Here is a 25,812-nt window from a genome sequence, read left to right as displayed (position 1 = left end):
ATTTGCTTATCCTAGCTAAATCCATTTGCAGGCCACTTACTTCCTCTTAGCTACTTACTTTCCTACCCATCTTTGAGTCATCAGCAAATTTAGCTACGAAACATGCAAGTCATTGACAGCAAAAACAAAAATAGCTGGAAAAACCCAGCAGATCTGACAGCATCTGCGAAGAGGAACACAGTTAACATTTCGAGTCCGTATGACTCTTCATCCGAGTCATCCCTGGTGGGGGAGAAAGATTCCTGACTTGCCCTTCACCTACATTGCTCATTATTGCCGGTGCTGGGATCAGTACCTTGAAACTGATGTGCTGCATGGTGCCGGTATTTGCAGGTCCCCTCCCACCCCCACCAACCCTGCTCACCTCCTCCCTCTCATCAGTGAGGGCTCCAAAGACTCAGCCCATGGAGCCCAATACTGGGCACAAAATTCCAAGCGTGGCCTCATCAAAGCCCGATACAATTGTAGCAAGACTTCCTTGTTCTTAAACTCCAATTCCCTTGCAATAAAGGCCAATATGACATTAGCCTTTGTGTGTGTGTGTGTGGGGTGGGGGGTGGGTGGTTGGGTAACAAGGTTAGCATGAATAGAGGATTGCTTAGCTAAAAGGAAGCAGAGGGAAGGGGTAAGCGAGTCATTTTCAGTTTGGCAAGCTGTTACTAGTTTGAATGAAATGAATCTCCTTTGGAGCTTGTTGAACGGAAAGGGTAGGATATATAAATAGGCGGACAGGTCAGTTTCAGAACAGTTGAAGACAAACGGTAAACAGTGCTGGAACCAGTCATAGCTGCCCCAGGGCATCACTCCAGCCCTATAAGAGTGTCAGTCAAGCAAAGGAGGAACTGGGCATTTGCTGAGTAGGTGCCCTTGGTGCTGCACAAGTGGCAGGGAGAATGGGCACTCAGGATAACTGGGAATCATTCCACAAGAGACTGTGGCTCTCCAGGCAGGTGATCATGGAGATCTGTGACCTCATCCCTGAAGACCTCACAGCAGTAGTCACCATGCCATGTCACTGGCTGTCAAAGTCACAGTGACCTCAAACCTCTTTGCTTTTGACTTCTTTCAAGGATCATCTCATTGGCGACTCAAAAATAGCTTCACACCACAGCATCTCAATCATCACTACCGCCCTATTTGCCAGAGCTGGACAGCACAATCACTTAACGACAGACAAAGGGCATTGGGTCTCACCTCCATCACTGGATTCCACCAGATACAGGGCATATTCACTTGCACCCATTTGACTATCAAGGCACCTGGTTCCCAGCAAGTGAGAGCCATTAACAGGAAGGGTTTCCATTTCCTCAACATCCAGCTGGTCTGCCATCACCACAAGAGCTTGACCATGTGTGCGCTCACTTTCCTGGCAGTTGCTGTGAGTCTTTCATCCTCTGCCAGTCCAGGCTGCCTCAGATTTTCACTCAACTCCCTTTGAATGTGGATGGATCTGAGGGGACAAGGATAAACCCTTGAAGAGATGGCTACTGACCCCTCCAATGGAGCCCCACATGCAGGCATGGAGGTAATATAACCGATGCCACCTGATCAGCAGGACAACCACTGAACAGCTTCTGAAGATGTGACTCCAGTGCCTGGACTGGTTGGATGCTGCCTTCCAATACCCTCCTGCAAGGATCTCAGTCATTGTGGCTTTCTGCTGTGCTCTCCATAACATGGTCCACCAGAGAAGTGTGGATCCTGAGGACACTGTGGCCCTGGAAGGGGGCAGCTCATCAGGGTAGGAACAGGGTAAGAGGGGAGGAGGAATTGGAAACAGAGAGCACTCTGAACAGACAGGTGCCCTTGTTGTGTGACGATGCGGCCTCTTCCTGCCACCCTCCTCCCCCTCACACCCTCCAGCATTAGATTAAAGTTGCATTGATGAAGCAAAGGGTTGCCCTGCCCCGAGTGCCAGGCTTCTATCTCCCCTGTGATATCTCGCTTCCCTCTGGTGAAGTGGAAGGTTTTGGGACAAAATCAGCAGATCCCTCCCTCAGGATAACCAGCAGCCTCAGTGCTGGCTGCCATGGGGTATCTAAATGAGGCTCACACTTCATCTGACCCACCTCTATTCCTGCCTCCACTGGGTCTAATGGACAGGAAATCGGTTTCTATGCCACTTGATGGCTCTCCCCCCATGAAAACCTGAACTTTAATCAGTTCCCCACTGGAGGCGAGTTTCTGACCCAAAATAAAACCTGCCCCCATTTCCCATCTCCACGGTGAAAATTCAGCCCCATATTTCTGGAAGGATATATTTGTACTGGAGATGGTACAACAATGGTTCATTAGAAAGGTCCTAGGATGAGAGGTTTGCTCTATGTCCTAGGAAGCATTGTGAACTGTGAGGAGGGTAGTGTTAGACTTCATGAAGACAGAGGGCAGAATTTTGCCCTTGGCGGGCCGGCTCAGCGGGGATGGGTGGGGGCGATCGGGAAGCCAGCCACCACCTGTGATCGGGGCTGGAAGTCAATTTCACACTGGCGGACCAATTAAGGCCCGCCCAGCGTGAAACACGAGCGGCAGCGCTGCCTGCGCAGGCGGGGGGAGGAGAGCGAGTGACCGAGCATGAGCTTGCATATGCACAAGTGAACGCTTCATTATCTCCCTGAGGCACAGAGCTGCCTCAGGGAGATGAAGCATTATTAAAAAAAGAAAATAAAAATGTAATAAAACATGCCCCTCATGTGACTTGATCAAATGAACAGGAGCATGTTATTAATTCCATTGTAAAATTTTATTTGATTTTTATTTGCTTTTGGAAACCTTATCCCACCCGTGGATGAGGTTTCCAAAAAAGTGCAAAGGCCGCTTGGCCTTTTTGCCTGCCCACCAACCGTAAGGCTGGACGGGCAATGAAAAATTTAGGTTAATCGATTATTTAATGGCCTTAACAGGCCTTTTAATTGTCGGCAGGCACGCTGCCAACTCCAGCGCGCGCCCACCGGCCGAACTATTGCGCCACTGCGTGTTGACGTTGGCACACTCAGCCGACCTCAACATGCGTCATTGCACGCTCGAGCGAGTTGGGCATGCACCCACCCGCCAAGTAAAAATTTCTGCCCATAAGTTGGTGGAATAGGCAGATACGTGGCAGATAAAATTTAATAGAGAGAGGTGTGAAGTGATACATTTTGGTAGGAAAAAAGAGGAGAGGCAATATTAAATAAAGGATACAATTCCAAAGGGAGCAGAGGAATCTAGGGGTATACGTGCACAAATCATTGAAGGTGGCAGGACAGGTTGAGAAAATGGTTAAAAAGGCATATGAGATCCTGGGCTTTATAAATAGCGTTGTAGAGTACAAAAGCAAGGAAGTTGTGATGAGCCTTTCCCAAACACTAGTTCAGCCTCACCTGGAGGTTCGTGACCATTCCTGAGCACCACGCTTTAGGAAGTATGTGAAGGCATTAAAGGGGGTGCAGAAAAGATTCATGAGAATAGTTCCATGGATGTGGGGCTTAAGTTATGTGGATAGATTAATGGAGCTGCAGTAGTTCTCCTTAGAAATGAGAAGATTGAGAAGAAATGTGATAGAAGCATTAAAATCATGAGAGTTCTAGACAGAGTAGATAGGGAGAAACTGTTCCCAGTAGTGGGAAAGGTTGAAAACTAGATGACACTGATCTAATGTGATTGGCAAAATTGCCAACGGCGGCAAGAGGAAAATTTTTTTTTGCAGATTGTGATTAGGGTCTGGAATTCACTGCCTGGAATGTGGTGGAGGAAGATTCAACTGTAGCTTTCAAAAGAGAATTGCTTAATTGACAGAAGAGAAAACATTTATTAGGGCTACAGAGAAAGAGCGGGGGAGTGGGTAAATTACTTTTTCAGAGAACCAGCAGGGGCACAACAGGCCAAATGGCCTCCTTCTGCACTGTAACCATTCTGTGATTCTGTGACAGAACAATTGTGTGTAGGTCATGCCAGGAGGCTGGTCTTCTCTCACTCATTGCATCACTGTCAGGTTGAATTTCCCAGTATAAGGCCCAGTTTTTGCATCTGTTTTAACAGTTGTTATAAACGTCCAAGCCATTCAATTCCCCATGGACATCGGCACAGATTCACAGACGATGCAGTCAGTGTTGATGAAATCTGTGCTTTGGTGAAAGAATGGGGAATTCTGCTTTTCATTTTTATTAAGAAAGTATTTTTGCGTAATAGTAATGAATGAATGAATTAAGCACTGGAGGAGGAAGAATAAAGAAAGGGAGGTCTAACCATCTTCTTTAACCTAGACCTGCTGGATTTAATTTCTACATACACCTGCTAATCCCATATATACACCATAGCATTTAACATTCACTTCCGGAGTGCATCTTATTTACTTCCTGTTGCACTTTAGTTATCCCACTGTCTTGCTCACCACATGGAATGCCACTGGGATCTGCTAGGATCTATTTATTTGTCTGTTCTGCACAGGTAGCAGCACTGAGTGAATCAAAAGACCCTCCTTCATATTGATTGGCCACTTAACCTTCATGTGTATTATACTGTTGTTACAATAAGAACAAGGTATAAAATTCAGTTGTCGCTTTAAAGAGCACAATCTCCATTTTGATACAAATGGAAAGTGCTGGAAAAACTCTGCAGGCCTGACAGCACCTGTGGAGAGAGAAACCGAGTTAACGTTTCAGGTCCGTATGACCCTACTGAGTATTTCCCACATTTTCTGTTTTTATTTCAGGTTTCCAGCATCAGCAGTATTTTTTTTTAATATGAATGGAGTTCAGCCAGCCAAGGTAGCACTCAGTCTGTGTTTAGATTGTGGGGAAAAAAACATTTATTTGTTTACCCTCTCCTAAGGGCCAAACGCTGGGTTAGATTCCATGAATTGCTCTTTCTAGTAAACGAGTCTGTACATTGTAAAACTAAAAAACAGAGATGAACCACACCACCCCCACCCCCATCCATGGTTAGAAAATTCTATTTAGGAACCTGACCCAGAGGAAAACCCGGCTTTAGGTCTCGAGGGGGGAAAAAATCAACACAATGTAAGGATCAGGAACAAGAGGACATTGATTTCAAGTGATTTTCAAAAGAAGCAACAGCAACATGAGGAAAACCTTTTTCAGGCAGCGAATGTCTAGGATCGGGTATGCACTGAAAATATGGTAGAGGCAGATTTAATCGAGGCTTTCAAAAGAGAATGGGATGATTATCTGAAGAGAAAAGTAGTTGTAAGGCTGTGAGGAAAAGGCAGGGAGCGGGGCGAGATGAGTTGCTCTTGCAGAGAGCTGGCACAGATGCAAAGGGCTGAATGGCCTTTTGTGCTGTAACCATGCTATGATCTTAGGCAGGATTTTCAGAGCTGGCTTTTCCCTTGCAGCTTCTGGTAGCGCTGGCAATGCAGAAGCAGATATAAATAGAGAAAGCTGAATTTTCAGGCCCCTTCGAGGTCAGAATTGAACATGGTGGCGGGGGAAGGGAACGAAAATACCAGCACCAGCCAACCTGTCAGCTTTGGGACGCTAGTCTTGGTGCCGGCCATTTTGGGGGCGGTGAGTTCGGGGCCTGGGAAGGCCAACCACCCAGATGAGGTGGGCAGGAAATTAGGCTTATTAAGAGCCTTGCTAGTGGTAAATTTAGGAGGCTGACTGGGATTTTTCAGTTGGCCTTCTCATTCCGAATGCAACGGGGTCAGATCAACAGCCTGGAGGCAGGTATCCATCAGCAGGCCGGTGTGTGGGTGGTGGTGGGGGGGGAGTGACCTTGCACTGCAGTCAGGTGCTCCTCTGAAGCTGGAAGGCCTCCAATTGGCCCACTTCGAGAGCCCACCAGCTAGCCTTAATTGACAGGAAACCCATCTCCATACCAGTCAAAGCTTAAGCACATGAAAATCTTAATTGTAATCATCTTCCCACTTGAGGTGGGTTTCTGACTTGGAACAAACCCAACTCCTATTTCCTGCCTCCTTGGTGAAAATTCAACCCAAAGTGTCTGTAACAATAAGTCTTCAGCACAATTATAAATCAATCTGAGTTCTTCCCAGCGGTAATCCAGACTCCAGAGTATTGGATGCGATGTTTAATAGGGAGCAGGTCAAATGTTGCGGCAAGAAATGAAAAGAATAATATAGCAGGTAATGATTTTAATTTTGTGTTTGCACGTGCGAATGAAACTATTAATCACATTAACTTTGTGCATTACTCTCTCTATTTCTCATTGTAACGCTATCTGAGCTGTGCAGCATGTTCATGTTACTGCAGAATCTCTATATACTGTACCTAACTAAGTCTTGCTTCATGTGTATGTTAATCACGGGCAACTTTCTCTTTTATTAATCAAACAGACTCTTTGTCTATATGTGTCTGTGTTGCATTTTCTCAGGCGTAGAAGTATTTTTGCTGTTCTTGCACTGCTCCCATCATGCCTTTGGACTGACTATCTTTTGGCCTTTGGTATTAACCCTTGGTAAGTTTATTTTAAAAGTCTTCTTGCCTACTACCTGCTGAGAAATGTTAAAACTGAAAGCCTCTCACCCAGATATTCTCACACATCTGTACTGCAAGAAGCTACTGGCTACAAAATATAGGATAGTACAAAAAGGTATTCATATTACTTTGCACAAGACGTGCACATGTTTGTTTCGTTAGTGTGTGAGGGACACGAGATGAGTTTTAAATTTGTCAAGAGAGAATTAACTTGCAAAAACAACTTGCCTTTTTATCTTGCCTTTAATGTAGAGGAAAAAAATGAATGTGAAGTCAAAAGAGGATAAGTCACCAAAAGCTTGCTTAAAAGACATTGTGTTTAAGGAGGGTCTTAAAGCAGGAGAGGGGCACAGAGAGATTTAGGGAATGAATTCCGGAGTGTAAGGCTGAGATGGCTGATGGCATAGCTGCCAACAGTGGGCTGAAGGGCAAGAGACACACAAGGCCAGAATTGAGCAACACAGAGCTCGGCTAGAGTTGTCTGGCTTGTGGAATTTACAGAAATAGGACAGGGTGAGGCCAGAATGGGATTGAAATACAAGGATGCAAATTTTAAATTAATTCATTGGGGAACCAAGGAGCCAATGTAGGCCGCAAGGACAGGGTGATGGATGAACAGGACAAGATGCAGGCAATGAGTTAGGTTCCACACTTAGTACATTTAGCAATAATTAATGATGTGGGTAAGAACAGCTTATTAGCAGTAGTAGAATTCTAGTCACTTGCTGTGATTAATTCCTAAACTCAAACTCTTTAAAATTAGCCACTGTCTATGTGGCTGGGAAGTGAGATAAGTGATAATATGACAACCCATTGGATATTTCTGTATGTTTGAAAAATTAGCAATAGAGTTTGACAAATTTTATATCGACTGTGCCATTTAGTTATCCTATTAAGATTGCAGCACAATAACCAATTCCCTCTTCCAAAATATTGTATTAGGTGCTTTATTTTATTATGATGCATTACTGAGGCTATTGCACTTTACCATCAGAAAGCAGGATCAGTGATCTCTCTGCTGGATCATGTAAGGAAGCAGAAAATTGAAGTGAAGTGTTAAACCGGAGAACATGTGAAACCTTGGTTGTTTTTCAGTTGAAATAGACCCGAGGGGCCCATGTTCATGTGGAGACAGAAAAACAGGAGGTGAAAGATGTAGAAAATAGGAAAGAAAATGGAAACGTGGAGTAGACATATAGCTGCTGAATTCAACTCTGTGACGCTCATAAATTTCAGGATCGTTATGGATGAAGAAGGTCATTGGCCTATTTTAGCTCATCCATTCAGAGATGCTTAGACAACCTACTTCTGACTGCAGTTATCTATCAGTTTGCCCAATTTGCCTCATAACTAGAAATATCCTCCAGACAACAACCTGTCAAGTTCCCTTTAAAGGAGCTGCCGGTAGTTTATTTGGGACCATGACTGCGGAAAGAAATATATCCTGGCACCTTACCAATTTTTAAAAATTTTGTACACATGTTCCATAGTCCTACCATTGACATCCATCCCCTCCAACCAAACCAACCTGACCGAATCCAATTGCTTCATCATTTTAAAAACTTCTGTTACATTGTCTCCTTGCCTTTATTTCACTAAAGTAAACAGCCCAAACATTTGAAACCTAACTAATAACAAAGAGTGCTTAGGCTATATATCATTTTGGTTGTAGCCCTCTGCTTGTTTTTTAGGATCTGTGTTCTTCATAATAAAGCTGAGCACAGTGCTCCAGCTGTGGGTATATTGTGTCTGCAGAGTGCATTATCTACAGGATACATGGCAGCAAGTTGCCATGGCTTCATCCGCAACATCTGTCAATCATGTGACTTCTGCCATCTAAAAGGACAAAGGCAGCAGCTGCATGAGAAGACCACGGCCTCCAAGCCACACCCCATCCCAACTTGGATATGTATTGCCATTCCTGGGTCCAAATCTTGGAACTCCCTATCCAAAAGCTTTTGTGGGAACACCTTCACCACATGGACTGCAGCAGTTCAAGAAGGCAGCTGAACACCACCAGCTCCACCTCAAGGACAACTAGGGATGGACAATAAATGGTATTGCCAGTGATATCCTGAAGAATGACCAACTGAAATCTGATTCTCATAGTCAATTTTCTACTCCAGCCCTTACTGTACAATCTAAAATCCTATCTGCTTTCCCTATAGCCAGCTCACACTACCTTCACCTTTAATGGGTGATGAACAGTTATCCTCAGGTCTCTGATTAGTTCATTAGTAACTGATTTGCATACATTATAACATACATTAGTAATTAATGCACCTACCATTATAAGATATATTAATAACTAGTGTCACTGCATTAAAAGATAAATGAATAACTTATGCAGATACATTGAATGAGTAACTAAAGTGTCTACATTGCAAGATTTATTAACACTGCAACATTAGTATTTAATGCTACATTATAAAATAACTTAAGTACCTTGTAAGCACATTTGTAGATTTAATTGAGGTGTATTAAATTATGAGAGAGTTCTAGATAGAGTGGATAGGAGCAACCTATTTCCCACAGCAGAGAGGTCAATAACTAGAGGGCATAGATTTAAAGTAATTGGTAGGAGGATTAGAGGAGAGTTGATGAGAAAATATTTCACCCTGAGAGTGGAAGAGGTCTGGAACACACTGCCTGAAAGGATAGTAGAGGTAGAAACCCTCATCGCATTCAAAAGTGTACTTGGAAATGTACTTGAAATGTCGTAACCTACAAGGCTACAGAACAAGAGCTGGAGGGTGGGATTGGATTGGATGGCTGATTTCAGCCAACACAGACACGATGGGCTGAATGGCCTCCTGTGTTGTAAATTTGCTATGTTTCTACATTCACTACTAACTATTGCGTCTACATTATAAGGTATTTGACATTTAATGCCACTACGTTATAAGATACTCTGATAATTAATTATAAGATTATATACAAGAACCATTAAGATATATCAGTAAGTAATCTGCTTACATATGATACATTAATAACATGCTTATGCTATTAACTCATACCTACATTTAAAGATGCAGTAGTAATGGAAGTAGCTACATCCTAAAACATAAAGCAGATAATGTGCCTATATTATAAAATGCAATCATAATCAATGCTGCTAACATGATAAGTTAGATTAGTATGTACATTAACTCACATGCATGCATAACGAATGTGGTGATATTACAAGACTGAATAACTAACCTACATATAGTTTGTTAGATATAATACCGTGACATTAAGATGCATTAGTGACATGTGCAGTATAAGATGCATTAGTCTTCTTACACAATGAGTAAGATTCCCTGCTGTGAATGGTGTTTTTATCCTTGTGTTTGCCTATATGTCCAACCATCCTGTAAGCATATCCTTTTCATTGTGTAATCACGTTTCCTTCATTTTATTGCAAGTTTATCAATATTTTGTGTCATTTACTACTGACTTGCATGGATTCTGTCCACGACTCTGTAAATCCTTTGAGACTCTTCCTTTACTGGAGTGGGCCATCTGCTTATCAAATACCAGGTTAGTAACATGAAAGTGGCTCAGGAGAGAAGAGGTTAAAAAGTCTTATTTTTACCACAAGTTATTTTGGAGTGTGGTGGTTGCTTGCAGTCTTTTGGCACAATGTCTTCCCAAATTAAATTCAGTGTGCTGTGTGTTACATTGAGGAAGTTTCATCAGTTTCTATCTTTACTCATGAAATTTATGCAATCTTTTTAATCACATGTTCTTCTTTACTTACAGGAATAAATATGCACTAAAGAAGAGGAAACTAGCCAAGTATGTTTAGTACTCTTGTAATTAACTTAAATTGATGGAAAATGGTTCTATTCTAAGTGTTGTACATTAATGTGTCAGTACTATTAGAAGAATAGCTGTCCCATACGTTTCTGCGGATCAAGCTTGCTTCTTTGCACTGCTCCAACACAGGAATGGGAGAGTAGACCCTTTGTTAGTTCTGTAGCTGCAAGATGTTTCAGGTGCAGAAAGATACCCCACTGCTCTATGTAGTTGCTTGCAGTTCATTGTTACAACCATTATGCCTAAGAGGGAAGTGGTGAAGGGATAATCCCTTCCTAAAGCACTAAAAGTGGGGGTTGCCACAATACATAGACTGCAGCGGTTCAAGGCAGCGGCTCACCACCACCTTCTCGAGGGCAGTTAGGGATGGGCAATAAATGCTGGTCTAGCCAGCAATGCACACATTCCATGAACAAATAAATTTAAAAAAAACAAACTCTCATCATGTCCCTAAAACGAGGAAAAACCTCAGACCTGATCTCCTGGCAGCAGATTTCTAAATACAGTGTTTTTCACCCCAATTATGCCAAGGCACAGATCCTCCATGGGATGCATCAGTCTTTCTCAGAGTCTCTGGTTAAACCCAAGACCAGTCTCTGTATGAACCAAATCAAAGTGTTAATCTGAGATTATGACTTGCAACCTGGTACGGAGATTGCTCTCCCGACCACCCCCCCTCCCCTTAAAGAATAATAATCACTCCAGTCAACCTTGCAGGGTTCAGGTAAGTTTTCTTCCAATGTTGTCCTCAGCGTCGATGCATTTCAGAAATTCTCATTGGATAATTACACAATAGCTCAGCTGAAGCTTTGTTTTTGTTCATTTCTCACTGTTTTAAGGTCCATCTGTAACCAGCCACCCATTTCGAAAGTAAGAGGACAGCAAGCAGCCTGGCTGCTGCAAGGCCTCTCACAAATGTACTGCACAAAGGATGTGGTTGCCAGTATGTAAGTGTGAGTCACTGCAATGACTCATCTTTGGGTTTTACCTACCTCCAACTCATGAGAAACCTCTTTCAACGAGTGCCATAAGTGAAGCTGGAAAGTCATTGTGGAGCCAACTGCTGGCCCCGAGTCTTTCCTCATATCCGAAGGCTGTGCTACCCAGCCCTGACGGGTGTCATAGTTTAAAATGTTCTTGAATTTATTGCACTACTTCCATTTCAACAGCTTCCCCTAAGTCAGCACTGAATGGTAACACTGAGCATAGCTGATGAGTTAGTGAAATATTTATTGAAAGACCACAGACAGCTGTGGTTATTTTCATCTGGTCAAACAACAAGAAACCAGTCCAAGCAGTATTTCTTATTTAAGCTGCTCCTTGCTCAGCACTGTGAAATATTGATTCTATTTTTCCAATTATTAACCCTTATCCTGTCAAAGCTGGAAGAATAAATTGCGATCCTGCTCCTAGGTGTTTGCTTATATGACTTTAGGAGATGCGTGTAGACCAGCAAAGTTGATAACATGGCCACTTTTTATAGTTATTTCCTTCCTGTTGCAATGTGTTGTTGCCTGTACTGTATGCTTCCCAGAATTACACAACTGAAATTGAATTTTCACCGTGACTGACCAGCATGAGCCATGCATTAACAGCTTGCCGCCCAGATTTTAAATGGCTAGAAATAATTTAGTACAACCCATCGCTGTGAGATGTCAAATAATAAGCAGTTCATGAAAAGGGTCATGCTGTTAGTTTAATTATTAATGAGCATACTATCTGGCTCAGGGAACGTAGCCAGTCAGACTAGGTATGGTATATCTCGAGTTGGCGTGGTAGTGCAAAATGGCTGATAGCGAATTGGCAGCCAGTTTTAGATCTCCCATTTAAACAAAAATCAGAAAAGGTATAAAACAGACTAACCCATTTTATACCATTGCACAAAGTCATGTTCTACCCTGCAACTGTCATTTGTTTGCTTCTGGCTGCAGCGCTTTCACTGAAATATAGAATGTTGCAAACGTTAAATACCACGTTATTGTTTTACAACTTTGTACAATAACGTACTTGGAGATTTGATGTTACCAGTGACTAAGAGGCAACGAGACTGGTCCCTGGGGCAGAATTTTCAGTTTGACTTGCAGGGGGCAGGCCCCGCACATCTGTGCGTAAAATGACACATGATGACGTCGGGCGAGCATCCCGATGTCACCGCACACCATCGCGATATTTCGGTGGGTGGGTGCGCGATGAAGTTCAACGCACGCCCACCATTAATTAATGAGCTAGTTAAGGTCCTTAATTCATCAACTGACAGCGGTTTTTAGGCACCCGTGCGATCTTCGGGCTGGCGCACGGGCACAACGGGCAGGCGGTTAAGAGACTTTTCTATGAACCTCATCCACGGGCGGGATAAGAGGGCTCAGTGGGGTCATCAATCTGCTTTGTGGAGTATTTATTGGAGAAAGTATTCCAAATTTACCTGTGTGATCTGCAGTTGTTCAGAATGCATTCTAGCAGCTTTCTGTGTATTTTGAACCTTCAGCTCAGCACTCTGCTGTCAGGAATCTTTATCGGGTCTGCAGCTTTCTGGAGGCTTCTCTTTGGCCTGGGTATGGGTTCTGACCAGTCCACTGGAGGCAGCTCCTCTGAGGAGGAAAGGAGGGCTAGAATAAGTTGGAGGCCAGGAGTGCACATTCAGCCTCCAGGAGAGCCACCTTTGGGAATACAGGCACAGGCAGAAGGGGCACAGGACCAAGAGATAATCCAGGGTGGAAGGGGCCACAGAAGAGGCCATTGTCCTGCTGCCAGAGTATACAGGCGGCGAAGCAGCTACCTCAATATGACTGAGGTGCAGTGCCGAAGGAGGGTCTGACTGTCAAGGGAGACAGTCAACTATATCTGTCAGATGACTGGCCCTGAGATCTCCCCTAACTGTGTGGGTGGACACCCCATGCCAGCTGCTCTGAAGATCACAGTTGCCCTCCACTTCTATGCCTCTGGCTCCTTCCAGAGGTCAGTGGGTGATCTTTGCCGTGTCTCCCAATCAGCTGTCCACACTTGTGTCAAGCAGGTCACAGACGCTCTGTTCAGACGTGCATTGACCTTCATCCACTTCTGCTGTGAGCAGGCAAGTCAGGCACAGCAAGCCAAAGGCTTCGCGGCCATTGCTGGCTTCCCCCATGTCCAGGGTGCTATAGACTGTTCACACGTGGCCATCAAGGCGCCAGCAGGTGAGCCCGGTGCCTGTGTCAACAGGAAGGGCTTCCACTCCATGAACGTGCAGATAGTGTGTGATCACAGGATGCAGATTCTGCAAGTCTGTGCAAGGTACCTAGGCAGCTCCCACGATGCCTACATCCTCAGACACTCCTAGGTGCCAGGGCTCTTCAGTGCTCTGGCTCGGCTGGATGGATGGCTGCTGGGTGACAAGGGCTATCCCCTCAGAAGGTGGCTTATGATGCCTCTCCACTATCCAATATCAGAAGCTGAGCAGCGGTACAATAGAAGCCACAGCATCACAAGGGCTTTGGTGGAGAGAGCCATCAGTCTTCTCAAGATGCGCTTCCAATACCTGGATTGCTCCGGGGGCACACTCCAGTACCCCCCAGATCATGCGTTGGTGATAATGCGCTCTCCACAATCTTGCGCTGGAAGTGGGGGGATGCAGTGGGCGATAAAGACTTTGACGCAGTGGATGTGGCTGCACACGATGAGTCCAGCACTGATTCTGAGGATGAGGAAGCACAGGGGAATGATGTGGGGCTGCATGCCGAAACGGGACTACACCAAGGAGGCAGGGGCACCCGGGAGACTTTAATCCAATGAACCTTCAGCTAGCACAACACATAAATGAATCAGCAGGAACAGCCTTGCCTGGCACATCCATACTCGGCACCTAAGTGCTAAATCTGCCAGGCCATCAGCTGCAACTAAGGGCTTTGGATATAAATTTGAATGTCCAAACAAACACTGATGACATTTCTCTTAAACATACACATGCAGAACAAATGAGCCACCCTCAACCATGGTAACACATCTGATTTTTATTTTAAACATCAGATATTCTCACAATTCCAAAACAATACTGTAAGCACGCAAAAATAAATTATAAGGACCTAATCTCGGGCCAACACAAAAGCACCAGTGAGAAACACGTGGTGTGCATAACGTGCCTTATGCTTTTGTTTGCGGGTGCTACATCTTGGCGCCACCCCATCGCTCAGAGTGGCATCTGAGACAGCCTGCTGACTCTGTTGTCCTGTTGGCCTCAGTGACCTTGGCGGTTGTCCTCTGGCCCATGGAGCCTGTGCTGGGCCCACCTGGGAGGGATCTGCCAGGTCCACAGATGGCATCTCCCCAGTCATCGCAGCCTCACCCAATGAAGCGGTCACTGGGAGAGGAGCAGAGGAGCTGGTGCCCCCATTCCGAACGCCGTGAGAGGAGCCGACAGATACAACAGGCAGCTGCTCCACTGACGTGAGGTCATCCCAGACCACCCTGCTTACCGTGGATGGATGGGCAAAGAGCTCGGAAGCTTGAAGCCCACACCATCTCCCACATTGGCACTGACCAGCTGTGGCCAATGGCGCTGTGAGGGTTTGCAGGTCTGAGCATGCTGCTTGTTCTCCTGGAAGCCCCTCTCCTCGAGAGTCGCCACTCTCTCCATGGAGGAAGCATGACGCTCTGACATGAGGCTCATTGCATCACTGATGTTCCACCTGGACTCCTCCACCACAGACACCAAATGAAGCATAACCTTACATATCACTCCCCAATGCTCCCACACACCCAGCTGCATTTCCTGCAGCTGCTGCGTCACAGATGACTCCAGAGGCACATCAGGTACCAACTGAGCATGTGCCTGGTATCCTGCAGTCCTCCGACTGCTGGCACCATGGGCACGCTCTGTCTCTGCCAGCTCCTCCAGCGATTGTGAAGTGCCCTCTCCACTGTGCCCCAGGACCCTAGCCGATGTTGCAATGCGCACCGATGTGCTAGTATCTGCGCTGGTGCCTGCCTCGCAGAAATGATATGACGCAGGTGACACTTGAAGGCCCTCAGGTGTGAGAGGGGGCATCTGTAGTTCCTCCTGGCAGCCAGGCTCTAATGATGCTGAAATGAACAACAAGGACAGTGGATCAGTTAGCATGCACATGGTTACACACTTCATCCCTTTCCCCCTGGCTCATTATGTGTTCAACCTTCCAGAACCAATAGACACGAACATTGGTGGGGTGGCAAATAGTGAAGAGAATAGCCTTACATTACAGGCGGATACAGATGGGCTGGTCAGATTGGCTGATGAATGCCAAATGGAATATAATGTGGATAAGTCTGAGGTGATGCACTTGGGCAGGACAAACAAGGCACAGAAATACACGATGAATGGTAGGATCCTGGGAAGTAAGGAGGATCAGAGGGACCTTGGTGTACATGTTGGCTGGTCCCTTAAGGTAGTGGGACAGGTACATAAGGTGTTTAAGAAGGCATGTGCCATACTTGCCTTTATTAGCCGGAGTATAGAATATAGGAGCAGGGAGGTAATGTTCCAAGTGCAGAAAACGCTGCCTAGGCCACAGCTATAGTTCTGTGTGCAGTTCTGAAATGCCCTTCACGGGAGGGATGTGATTGGAGTGGAGAGAGTGCAGAAGTCGTTGACCAGGATGCTGGCTGGGCTGGAGAGTTTCACTTATGAGGAGAGAAAGTATAGACTGGGGTTATTTCCCCTGGTGCACAGGAGATTGAGGGGGGACATGATTGAGGTGTATAAACTTATGCGGGGCATAGATAGGGTACTCAAAAAGGAACTTTTCCCCTTGGTGGAGGGATCATTGACCAGGGGGCATAGATTTAAGGTCAGGGGCATGAGGTTTACAGGGGATGTGATGAGCAACTTTTGCACACACAGGTGGTGGGACTCTGGAATGCACTGCCTGAAAGGGTGGTAGATGCAGAAACCCTCATAACATGTACTAAGTATTTGGATGTGCAGTTGGGATGCCGTGGCATACAAGGCCATAGGCATTGTGCTGGGAAATGGGATAAGGCGACTTTGGAAGGTATTTGATGCGCGCATCCTTGAAGGGCCGAGGGACCTTTGTCTATGACCCACACGTCTGAGTCTATCACTCTGTGACTGAGCAATTAAACAATTATCAGTGCTATGGATGTTGGGAGGACATAGCGGATCTCACTGTTGGCCTCAAATACTCAGCCGTTCCACCTCAGCCTCACCGATACCAGTTGACCTGGGTGCATGGCGCCTCTCAATCTCCAGGGCTTCCTGTTTGAAGCGGCTTAACATGAGCAGCTGGGCCTGGCCGCCTCCAGTCCTCGAATGCTCAGACGCATTATGAGCATTCTTCTCCTGAGAAAGAGAGAACACCATTCATTGCGGCAATTTGCACATGGACTCTGCACCCGCACGCTGCACCCCAACCATAGTGGCCCATATCAGGCCTCCAGTGCCTCCTCTCCCCGCTACTGCTGATCAGACACACAAAGATAGTACACCTGCTCCCAACCCCCCCAATGGCCACCTTGGACACATTCTGCATAAAGCACTTTCGGACACACAGTCTTTGCTCCCATAGCAAGGAGGCGCAACTACATGCAGCGTTGAGGGCAGCAGATGATTCTTAGCCATGAGACCTTGAGGCCCCCCTTCCACAATCTCATCACCCTGAAAAGGACGTGTGTTGGAGTTCTGAGTATGCGCCTAGCTGCATCTCCTCCAGATTGCACCCAGACTAGTCATGTGCAACTAAGAGCAACACATGGTGCGGGGGAGAACTCATCTCCTCATGAACCACTCAGGCTGATCTAAGCATGGGCACTATCTGCTTGCCCATCCAGCATAGGAAAAATGCTCTACATGATTCAATGCAGTCACAACAGTAAGACTTGTGGGGAAGGGGGGGGGTCAAAGGCTAAGGCTACCTGCTGGGTTAAATGCCCAACGCCAACATGGTACTCATCCTGCTAGAGCACAACAAATCATTGAAGTGCTTATGGCACTGGGTCCAGGTGCACCGCACCATGTGGGGCGGCCTCCTCCCATCCTGAGGGACAGCACCTCCTGCCATGCTGCCACCTCCTTGAGGAGGGCAGCAAGGCAGTCATCAGAAAAACGAGGGACGCATTGGCCCCCTGCGGGCCTACCCTGCAACCTGCCCTGCTCCTCTGCTCTTCCCTCCAGCCGACCCTCTGGGTGAGCCCTTGAATTGGTCATTGTCACCAGCCTACAGGAGGCTGCCTGACCTTCCTTTAAGCAGACTGCTGGGTCGCCATTGGACCCAGCAGTCTGTACATGCCCGCCGCTGCCCGCATACTCCCACTATCCACGGGAGTTGGCAAATATGCTGGGTGGGCCTTAATTGGCCAGCCCGCATAAAATGGTGGCGCGGACCCAATCACAAGTGCCGATCGGGTGTTTCCCCCCCCCCCCACTCCGGCAAATGGAAAATTCTGCCCCTGGTGAACTAACGGCCTTGCACCACCAGATGAGCACCTAAGTGTAACTATGCAATGTTGCTAGTTGGATGGTTTGTGGTGCAGTAGGTAGTGTCCCTGCCTCTGAGCTTAGGAGCTCAGTGTTCAAGTCCCACTCCAGAATTTTATGGCAATGGAAGGTGCGTTCATAACATGGCCAAACAGATTCCAGTGCATCTCTGGCAGGCGGTGAGAGTGGTAGAATCTCCTGGTCAGCCTTGTTTGATGCAGAGTGGTGCCGCTCAAGCTGTAGCCCCTGGTGACAGGCTAGCAACCAATTCCAGGAAAAAATATCTACAGAAACAGTCATAAGCATGTGCTTCACCTCCCTCATGCATCTCCAGGCACAGGAAGAGAATCAAGAAGAATGTTACCAGTATAGCATTAAGTGCTCCTTTCTATAGGCTAATACTATTGAATAGGAATGATTATTACCTGGATAACTTTGAATGGACATAAAGCCCCTGACAAAAGGGCCCGTAATATCACTAAAAACAAGCAAAACTCATTGCAATAGGAATAGCTTCTTCAGAATATCTGCAGTTATTATAGAGGTGAAGTTATTTTTAAAAGGAATTCATTCTTTTTCAAGATTGTCGCCGACAGAATTTGTGTTCCTTAACATTGCCCATGATCAATATGTTTGTATGTAAAAGGTGAATGCTTTCTTGTCCTCGGAGTAATTGCCCCAACTTAAATAATTCTGGCAGCAAGCTTTGTGAGCTTTAAAAAATAAGGTTATTTCAGACTTGTAGGGCCAAATTTCCATTTTTTTCTCCCCCAAAGGGCCAATGTGCAAATTTCAGAAAGATAAGTTCAGCATAACTTAAAACTCAATTTCAAAAATATGCTGAGGTATTTCAATTGCTAAGCAAAAGTAAAGCAATGCGATAGCAATAAGTTAAGTTTTTAAAAAGTAATTAATAAAAATGACCAGAGTGTGAGAGGGTGTGTGTGCCAGGCTCACTCCCAGCCTCAGGGTGCTCACTCATTCTCCTTCACCCACTGTGAGTATGTGTTGGTGTGTGGTGGTGAGAGAAGTGAGAAAACTGAGACTGGGAGTAAGGCAGACACACAATCACACTCACTCATGCACTCGCTCTCTCTCTAACTCACTCCCACACATACTCACGCTCTCACTCTCACATACATTCACTCAGTTCCACGCACACTCACTCGCTTCCACACACCCTCACTCACTCTCTAACTCACTCCCACTCTCTCACTCCCATGCACACTCACTCAATTCCACACACATTTACTCACTCTCTCTCTAACTCACTCCCACACATACGCTTTCACTCACACACAGTCATTCACTTCCAAACACACTCACTCACTCCCACGCACACTCACTCACTCTCTCACTCCCACGCACACTCAATGCCACACGCACTCACTCACTTTCTATCTCGCTCCCACACACATTCACTCACTCTCTCTATCACTCCTACACACTCACTCACTCTCTCCATTACACCCACAGGTGCACACATACACACACACTATCTCACTGCCACACACTCACTCTCTCTCACTCCCACACACACACTCACTCTCCCTCTCACTACCACACACACACTACCCCCCCCCCCCACCCCCGGCCCGCTCCCAGGCTCTCTGTTCCCCTTGGGCCCACTCCCCAGCTCTCTGTTCCCCCCAGGCCCACTCCCGGGCTCTCTGTTCCCCCCAGGCCCACTCCCGGGCTCTCTGTTCCACTTGGGCCCGCTCCCGGGCTCTCTGTTCCCCCAGGCCTGCTCCCTGCTCTCTGTTCCCCCAGGCCCGCTCCCAGGCTCTCTGTTCTGCTTGGGCCTGCTCCCAGGCTCTCTGTTCCCCCAGGCCCGCTCCCAGGCTCTCTGTTCACACAGGCCCACTCCCTGCTCTCTGACCCCCCCAGGCCCGCTGTCAGGCTCTCTGTTCCCCTTGGGCCCACTCCCGGGCTCTCTGATCCCCCAGGCCCGCTCCTGGGCTCTCTGTTCCCCCAGGCCCATCCCAGGCTCTCGGATACCCCAGGCCCATCCCAGGGCTCTCTGTTCCCACAGGCCCACCCCCGGGCTCTCTGATCCCCCAGGCCCGCTCCCTGCTCTCTGTTCCCCTTGGGCCCGCTCCCTGCTCTCTGTTCCCCTTGGGCCCGCTCCCGGGCTCTCTGTTCCCCCAGGCCCGCTCCCTGCCCTCTGTTCCCCCTGGCCCACTCCCGAGCTCTCTGTTCCCCCAGGCCCGGTCCCTGCTCTCTGTTCCCCCTGGCCCGCTCCCGAGCTCTCTGTTCCCCCAGGCCCGCTCCCTGCCCTCTGTTCCCCCTGGCCCACTCCCGAGCTCTCTGTTCCCCCAGGCCCGCTCCCTGCCCTCTGTTCCCCCTGGCCCACTCCCGAGCTCTCTGTTCCCCCAGGCCCGCTCCCTGCCCTCTGTTCCCCCTGGCCCACTCCCGAGCTCTCTGTTCCCCCAGGCCCGGTCCCTGCTCTCTGTTCCCCCTGGCCCGCTCCCGAGCTCTCTGTTCCCCCAGGCCCGCTCCCGAGCTCTCTGTTCCCCCAGGCCCGGTCCCGGGCTCTCTGTTCCCCCAGGCCCGGTCCCGGGCTCTCTGTTCCCCATGGGCCCGCTGCTGAGCTCTCTGATCCCCCAGGCCCACTCCCTGCTCTCTGTTCCCTCCCGGAACTGCTCCCAGGCTCTCTGTTCCCACAGGCCCACCCCAGGGCTCTCTGATCCCCCAGGCCTGTTCCCTGCTCTCTGTTCCCCTTGGGCCCGCTCCCGGGCTCTCTGTTCCCCCAGGCCCACCCCAGGGCTCTCTGTTCCCACAGGCCCACCCCAGGGCTCTCTGTTCCCACAGGCCCACCCCAGGGCTCTCTGTTCCCACAGGCCCACCCCAGGGCTCTCTGTTCCCACAGGCCCACCCCAGGGCTCTCTGTTCCCACAGGCCCACCCCAGGGCTCTCTGTTCCCACAGGCCCACCCCAGGGTTCTCTGATCCCCCAGGCCTGTTCCCTGCTCTCTGTTCCCCTTGGGCCCGCTCCCTGCTCTCTGTTCCCCTTGGGCCCGCTCCCTGCTCTCTGTTCCCCCAGGCCCGCTCCCTGCCCTCTGTTCCCCCAGGCCCGCTCCCTGCTCTCTGTTCCCCCAGGCCCACCCCAGGGCTCTCTGTTCCCACAGGCCCACCCCAGGGCTCTCTGTTCCCACAGGCCCACCCCAGGGCTCTCTGTTCCCACAGGCCCACCCCAGGGCTCTCTGATCCCCCAGGCCTGCTCCCTGCTCTCTGTTCCCCTTGGGCCCGCTCCCTGCTCTCTGTTCCCCTTGGGCCCGCTCCCTGCTCTCTGTTCCCCTTGGGCCCGCTCCCTGCTCTCTGTTCCCCCAGGCCCGCTCCCTGCTCTCTGTTCCCCCAGGCCCACCCCGCGGGCTCTCTGTTCCCCCAGGCCCACCCCGCGGGCTCTCTGTTCCCCCAGGCCCGCTCCCGAGCTCTCTGTTCCCCCAGGCCCACCCCGCGGGCTCTCTGTTCCCCCAGGCCCACCCCGCGGGCTCTCTGTTCCCCCAGGCCCACCCCGCGGGCTCTCTGTTCCCCCCGGCCCGCTCCCGGGCTTTCTGTTCCCCATGGGCCCGCTCCCAAGCTCTCTGTTCCCCCAGGCCCTCTCCTGATCTCTCTGTTCCCCCCCAGGCCCACTCCTGGGTTCTCTGATCCCCCAGGCCCGCTCCCTGCTCTCTGTTCCCCCAGGCCCGCTCCCTGCTCTCTGTTCCCCTTGGGCCCGCTCCCTACTCTCTGTTCCCCCAGGCCCGCTCCCTGCTCTCTGTTCCCCCTGGCCCGCTCCCAGGCTCTCTGTTCCCCCAGGCCCGCTCCCAGGCTCTCTGTTCCCCCAGGCCCGCTCCCTACTCTCTGTTCCCCCAGGCCCGCTCCCTACTCTCTGTTCCCCCAGGCCCGCTCCCTGCCCTCTGTTCCCCCTGGCCCACTCCCTGCCCTCTGTTCCCCCTGGCCCACTCCCGAGCTCTCTGTTCCCCCAGGCCCGGTCCCGGGCTCTCTGTTCCCCATGGGCCCGCTGCTGAGCTCTCTGATCCCCCAGGCCCACTCCCTGCTCTCTGTTCCCTCCCGGAACCGCTCCCAGGCTCTCTGTTCCCACAGGCCCACCCCAGGGCTCTCTGTTCCCACAGGCCCACCCCAGGGCTCTCTGATCCCCCAGGCCTGTTCCCTGCTCTCTGTTCCCCTTGGGCCCGCTCCCGGGCTCTCTGTTCCCCCAGGCCCACCCCAGGGCTCTCTGTTCCCACAGGCCCACCCCAGGGCTCTCTGATCCCCCAGGCCTGCTCCCTGCTCTCTGTTCCCCTTGGGCCCGCTCCCTGCTCTCTGTTCCCCTTGGGCCCGCTCTGGGGCTCTCTGTTCCCCTTGGGCCCGCTCCCTGCTCTCTGTTCCCCTTGGGCCCGCTCTGGGGCTCTCTGTTCCCCTTGGGCCCGCTCCCTGCTCTCTGTTCCCCCAGGCCCGCTCCCTGCTCTCTGTTCCCCCAGGCCCGCTCCCAGGCTCTCTGTTCCCCTTGGGCCTGCTCCCAGGATCTCCATTCCCCCAGGCCCACTCCCAGGATCTCTGACCCACCAGGCCCGCTCCCGGGCTCTCTGTTCCCCCAGGCCCACTCCTGGGCTCTCTGTTCCCCCAGGCCCACTCCTGGGCTCTCTGTTCCCCCAGGCCCACCCCGCGGGCTCTCTGTTCCCCCAGGCCCACCCCGCGGGCTCTCTGTTCCCCCAGGCCCGCTCCCGGGCTTTCTGTTCCCCATGGGCCCGCTCCCAAGCTCTCTGTTCCCCCAGGCCCTCTCCTGAGCTCTCTGTTCCCCCCCCAGGCCCACTCCTGGGCTCTCTGATCCCCCAGGCCCGCTCCCTGCTCTCTGTTCCCCCAGGCCCGCTCCCTGCTCTCTGTTCCCCTTGGGCCCGCTCCCTACTCTCTGTTCCCCCAGGCCCGCTCCCTGCTCTCTGTTCCCCCTGGCCCGCTCCCAGGCTCTCTGTTCCCCCAGGCCCGCTCCCAGGCTCTCTGTTCCCCCAGGCCCGCTCCCTACTCTCTGTTCCCCCAGGCCCGCTCCCTACTCTCTGTTCCCCCAGGCCCGCTCCCTACTCTCTGTTCCCCCAGGCCCGCTCCCAGGCTCTCTGTTCCCCCAGGCCCGCTCCCGGGCTCTCTGTTCCCCCAGGCCCACTCCCGGGCTCTCTGTTCCCCCAGGCCCGCTCCTGAGCTCTCTGTTCCCCCAGGCCCGCTCCCGGGCTCTCTGTTCCCCCAGGCCTGCTCCCCAGCTCTCTATTCCCCCCAGGCCTGCTTCCCAGCTCTCTGATCCCCCGCCAGCTCCCGGGCTCTCTGTTCCCCTTGGGCCCACTCCCTGCTCTCTGATCTCCCCTGGCCCAAACTCACTGTAGCTGGTTTTCTCTAAAATACAGTTTTTTACTCTCACCTGTAAGCCTATCAGCAGCAAACATGGAAGAGAAACAGCCAGTGATTGGAGGAACTGCTCCATGTAGAATCTTCCATTCCAGCTTACCTGTTCGACCGGCATTTTCACAACTGGCTCTAGGGGTCGTATATAGTCCACGGGCCATACGTTGGGCAAGCCTGAGTTATTTATTAATCACACACTTGCCTTGTAGATTTAAAATGTGATGTCTTAATGAATAGATACAGATGAAGGTAAAAGAATACAAATACCATTCATGATTGTCTCAGTCTCTTTCATGGCAGGCCTGTAGTTTCTTAGATGAGTTGATGCCTTAGCTGAAGTGAAGGTCTTGCAAAGCACATGATTCACAGTAATTCAAACATCCAGGTAGTTGATTCTCAGGTGAGTTTAAAGTTGGAACAGTTTGGGGGATCAGGGAAGAAGTCTTTCTCCCATTTTCAAGGTATTGCTGTTTATTACCTTGACTGTTTAGATGACTAGTGGCTGGTTTGATGGTTTCTGATGGAAATCTGTCTCCACAGAAATTCTTCTTGCTGTTATTTTAAAAACAAGCGAAGTATGGCTCTCTCATCATAACCTTTTTCAAGTCCAAAGTCCTTTTCCAAATTAGGTGGGTGGTTAGGTCGATTAAATATCCTGTGTGGTGGTTTTCACACCTTGAGAGTTTGAGACAGCCAGTGTCTTTGTTTCCAAATGACCCAAAGTGAGCGTTGGTCCTATGGAACGTGAGTCTGTGGAATTAATATTGGAAAATAAGGAGATGGTTGAAGTATTAAACAGATCTTTTGCATCAGTCTTTGCTATAGAGGATACAAGTAACATCCCAGAAGTAGCTGTAAATTAGAAAATGGAGGGGAGGGGGAAATCAAAAAAATTACAATCACCAAGGAAATGAGCAAATTGCTGGAACAATGGGCCGACAATCCCTGGGTCCTGATGGATTTCAGCCTAGGGTCTTTAAAGAAATGGCTAGTGCGATAATTAATGTGTTGGTTTTAATTTTCACAATACCCAATTTAAATTTTCAGGAAGGCGAGAGCGCAGCAAAATCAGCTGCGGGCCCGCCGACCTGTCAATGGCCAATTGAGGTCATTGACAGGGTCAATGAAGTAATTAAAAGACCTGCCCGTCCAACCTTAAAGTTGGTGGGCTGGCCAGGAGCCCTGGTGGGAACTAGAAAAAACATGAAAACTCATGCACAGGTGGGATGAGGCTTCATGTAGGCTTTAAACATTTTTAATAAAAATTTTGTAAAAATTATGGAGATATCCCAATTCATGTGACATTGTCACATGAAAGGACATGTAAGGGAAATTTTATTTTTCTATTTTTATCTTTTTTACATGTGCAGACGATCTCCCTGAGGTTGCAATTAGCCTCAGGGAGATGAGTGCGCTCTTTCGTACGCATGCGCAAAAGAGCGCACTCATGATTTTAGGAATCTCCTCCCGCCCTCACACGCTTCTGTGCAGACGTCAAGCTGGAGAGGCCGTAGTTGGCCCGCCCACATAAAATGGCGGCGCGCCTCCAATCGGGGTCGCCGATCGGAAGCGCGCCTGTACGCACCCACCCATCAACTTCCCCGCCCCAACGGGGGGGAAATTCAGCCCCATATGTATGTACCCAATTTGAAATTACACTTTTGAATTAGTTTCAGGAAAAGACATTGGGCAGAATTTTCGGTTGGCGGACCAGGGAGTGGTCGGGGAACGGACCGCTGACCGCGATCGGCTCCCAGCCGTGATTTCACGTTGGATGGCCAATTAACAGCCAGTGTGAAAGGTGCGCTGAAGGGCTCAGCGCCGCTGGGTTGGGGGCAGGAGGAGGGTGAGCGCTGAAATGAGTGCGGGCTGGGAGGAGGGCAGAAGGAAAGCTCCCTGAAGGCAGAGAGCAGTCTCAAGGAGCTGATGAATTTAAAATCAATAAAAACTGAATTTAAAAATTGGGAAAAAATGTCCACACTTTGGACACCTGAACGTACGGATGATTAAAGTTTTTTCAAAACATGTTATTTTTTTTTAAATTAATCATGGAAACCTCATGCTGCCCTTGGATGAGCTTTCCTCAAAAATGCAAAGGCCGCCTGGCCGATTTGCCCGCCAGCCAACTTAAGATTGGTGGGGCAGTGAAAAATCGTCGTCAATAGCTACTTTAATGGCCTTAATAAGCCTCTTAATTGTTGGCGGGCGTGCTACCGACTCTCGCAAGCACTCGCTGACTGAAACATGCGCTATTTCATGCTCACGTGTGTCAGACGCGCGCCCTCACGCCGAGTGGAAAACTCCACCCGTTGAGCCAACATCAGTCTGGAAATGTTCCTCTTGAGGCAGGGGACTGGTTTCAATCCACAAAAGTCAGGTGATCCTCAGGCAGCCATCTTTTTGTTTACCTTTTGTGGTCAGATTTTAAAATATCCAAATTAGTTTGAAGTTCGGAATATACTGGGACATGATAAGATCAATTGCAAAAGTTAAGTAAATTGACTTTTTTTTTGTTCACTTCCATAGCCCTGTTCAGCTGGATGATTTTGAATTATATCTCAAGGATATGGGTAGAGACTCTGATTACAAATTCTCTCTGCAGTTTGAGGTAAGATATTCCTTCACAGTATTAAAAAAAATATTGAAATGCTTCCTCCTCCACAGACCCTGTTCTCTGCCTGCGCATGTATATACTTCAGATCAGATCACAGGCAAATAACCAATTGTTGCTCAAAAGCTTGGGCCACTCATTACTTGGTTA

The 25,812-nt window shown here is 49.2% G+C and overlaps 1 protein-coding gene across 1 annotated transcript in view; it reads left to right on the top strand.

Annotated features, from left to right (window-relative positions):
- The window catches only part of ptpro (protein tyrosine phosphatase receptor type O), a 139,795-nt gene that overhangs the window by 95,522 nt on the left and 18,461 nt on the right, over window positions 1-25,812 (top strand). Inside the window, exons 18-20 of the mRNA XM_041203103.1 lie at window positions 6,334-6,417; window positions 10,182-10,217; window positions 25,578-25,659. Of these exons, the coding sequence (XP_041059037.1) occupies window positions 6,334-6,417; window positions 10,182-10,217; window positions 25,578-25,659 (202 nt within the window). The remainder of the gene's footprint in view (window positions 1-6,333; window positions 6,418-10,181; window positions 10,218-25,577; window positions 25,660-25,812) is intronic.

This window comes from Carcharodon carcharias, chromosome 13, assembly GCF_017639515.1.
Source record: "Carcharodon carcharias isolate sCarCar2 chromosome 13, sCarCar2.pri, whole genome shotgun sequence".
In the NCBI taxonomy this organism is placed as follows: Eukaryota; Metazoa; Chordata; class Chondrichthyes; order Lamniformes; family Lamnidae; genus Carcharodon; species Carcharodon carcharias.
This window is presented reverse-complemented; position numbering and strand designations above follow the sequence as displayed.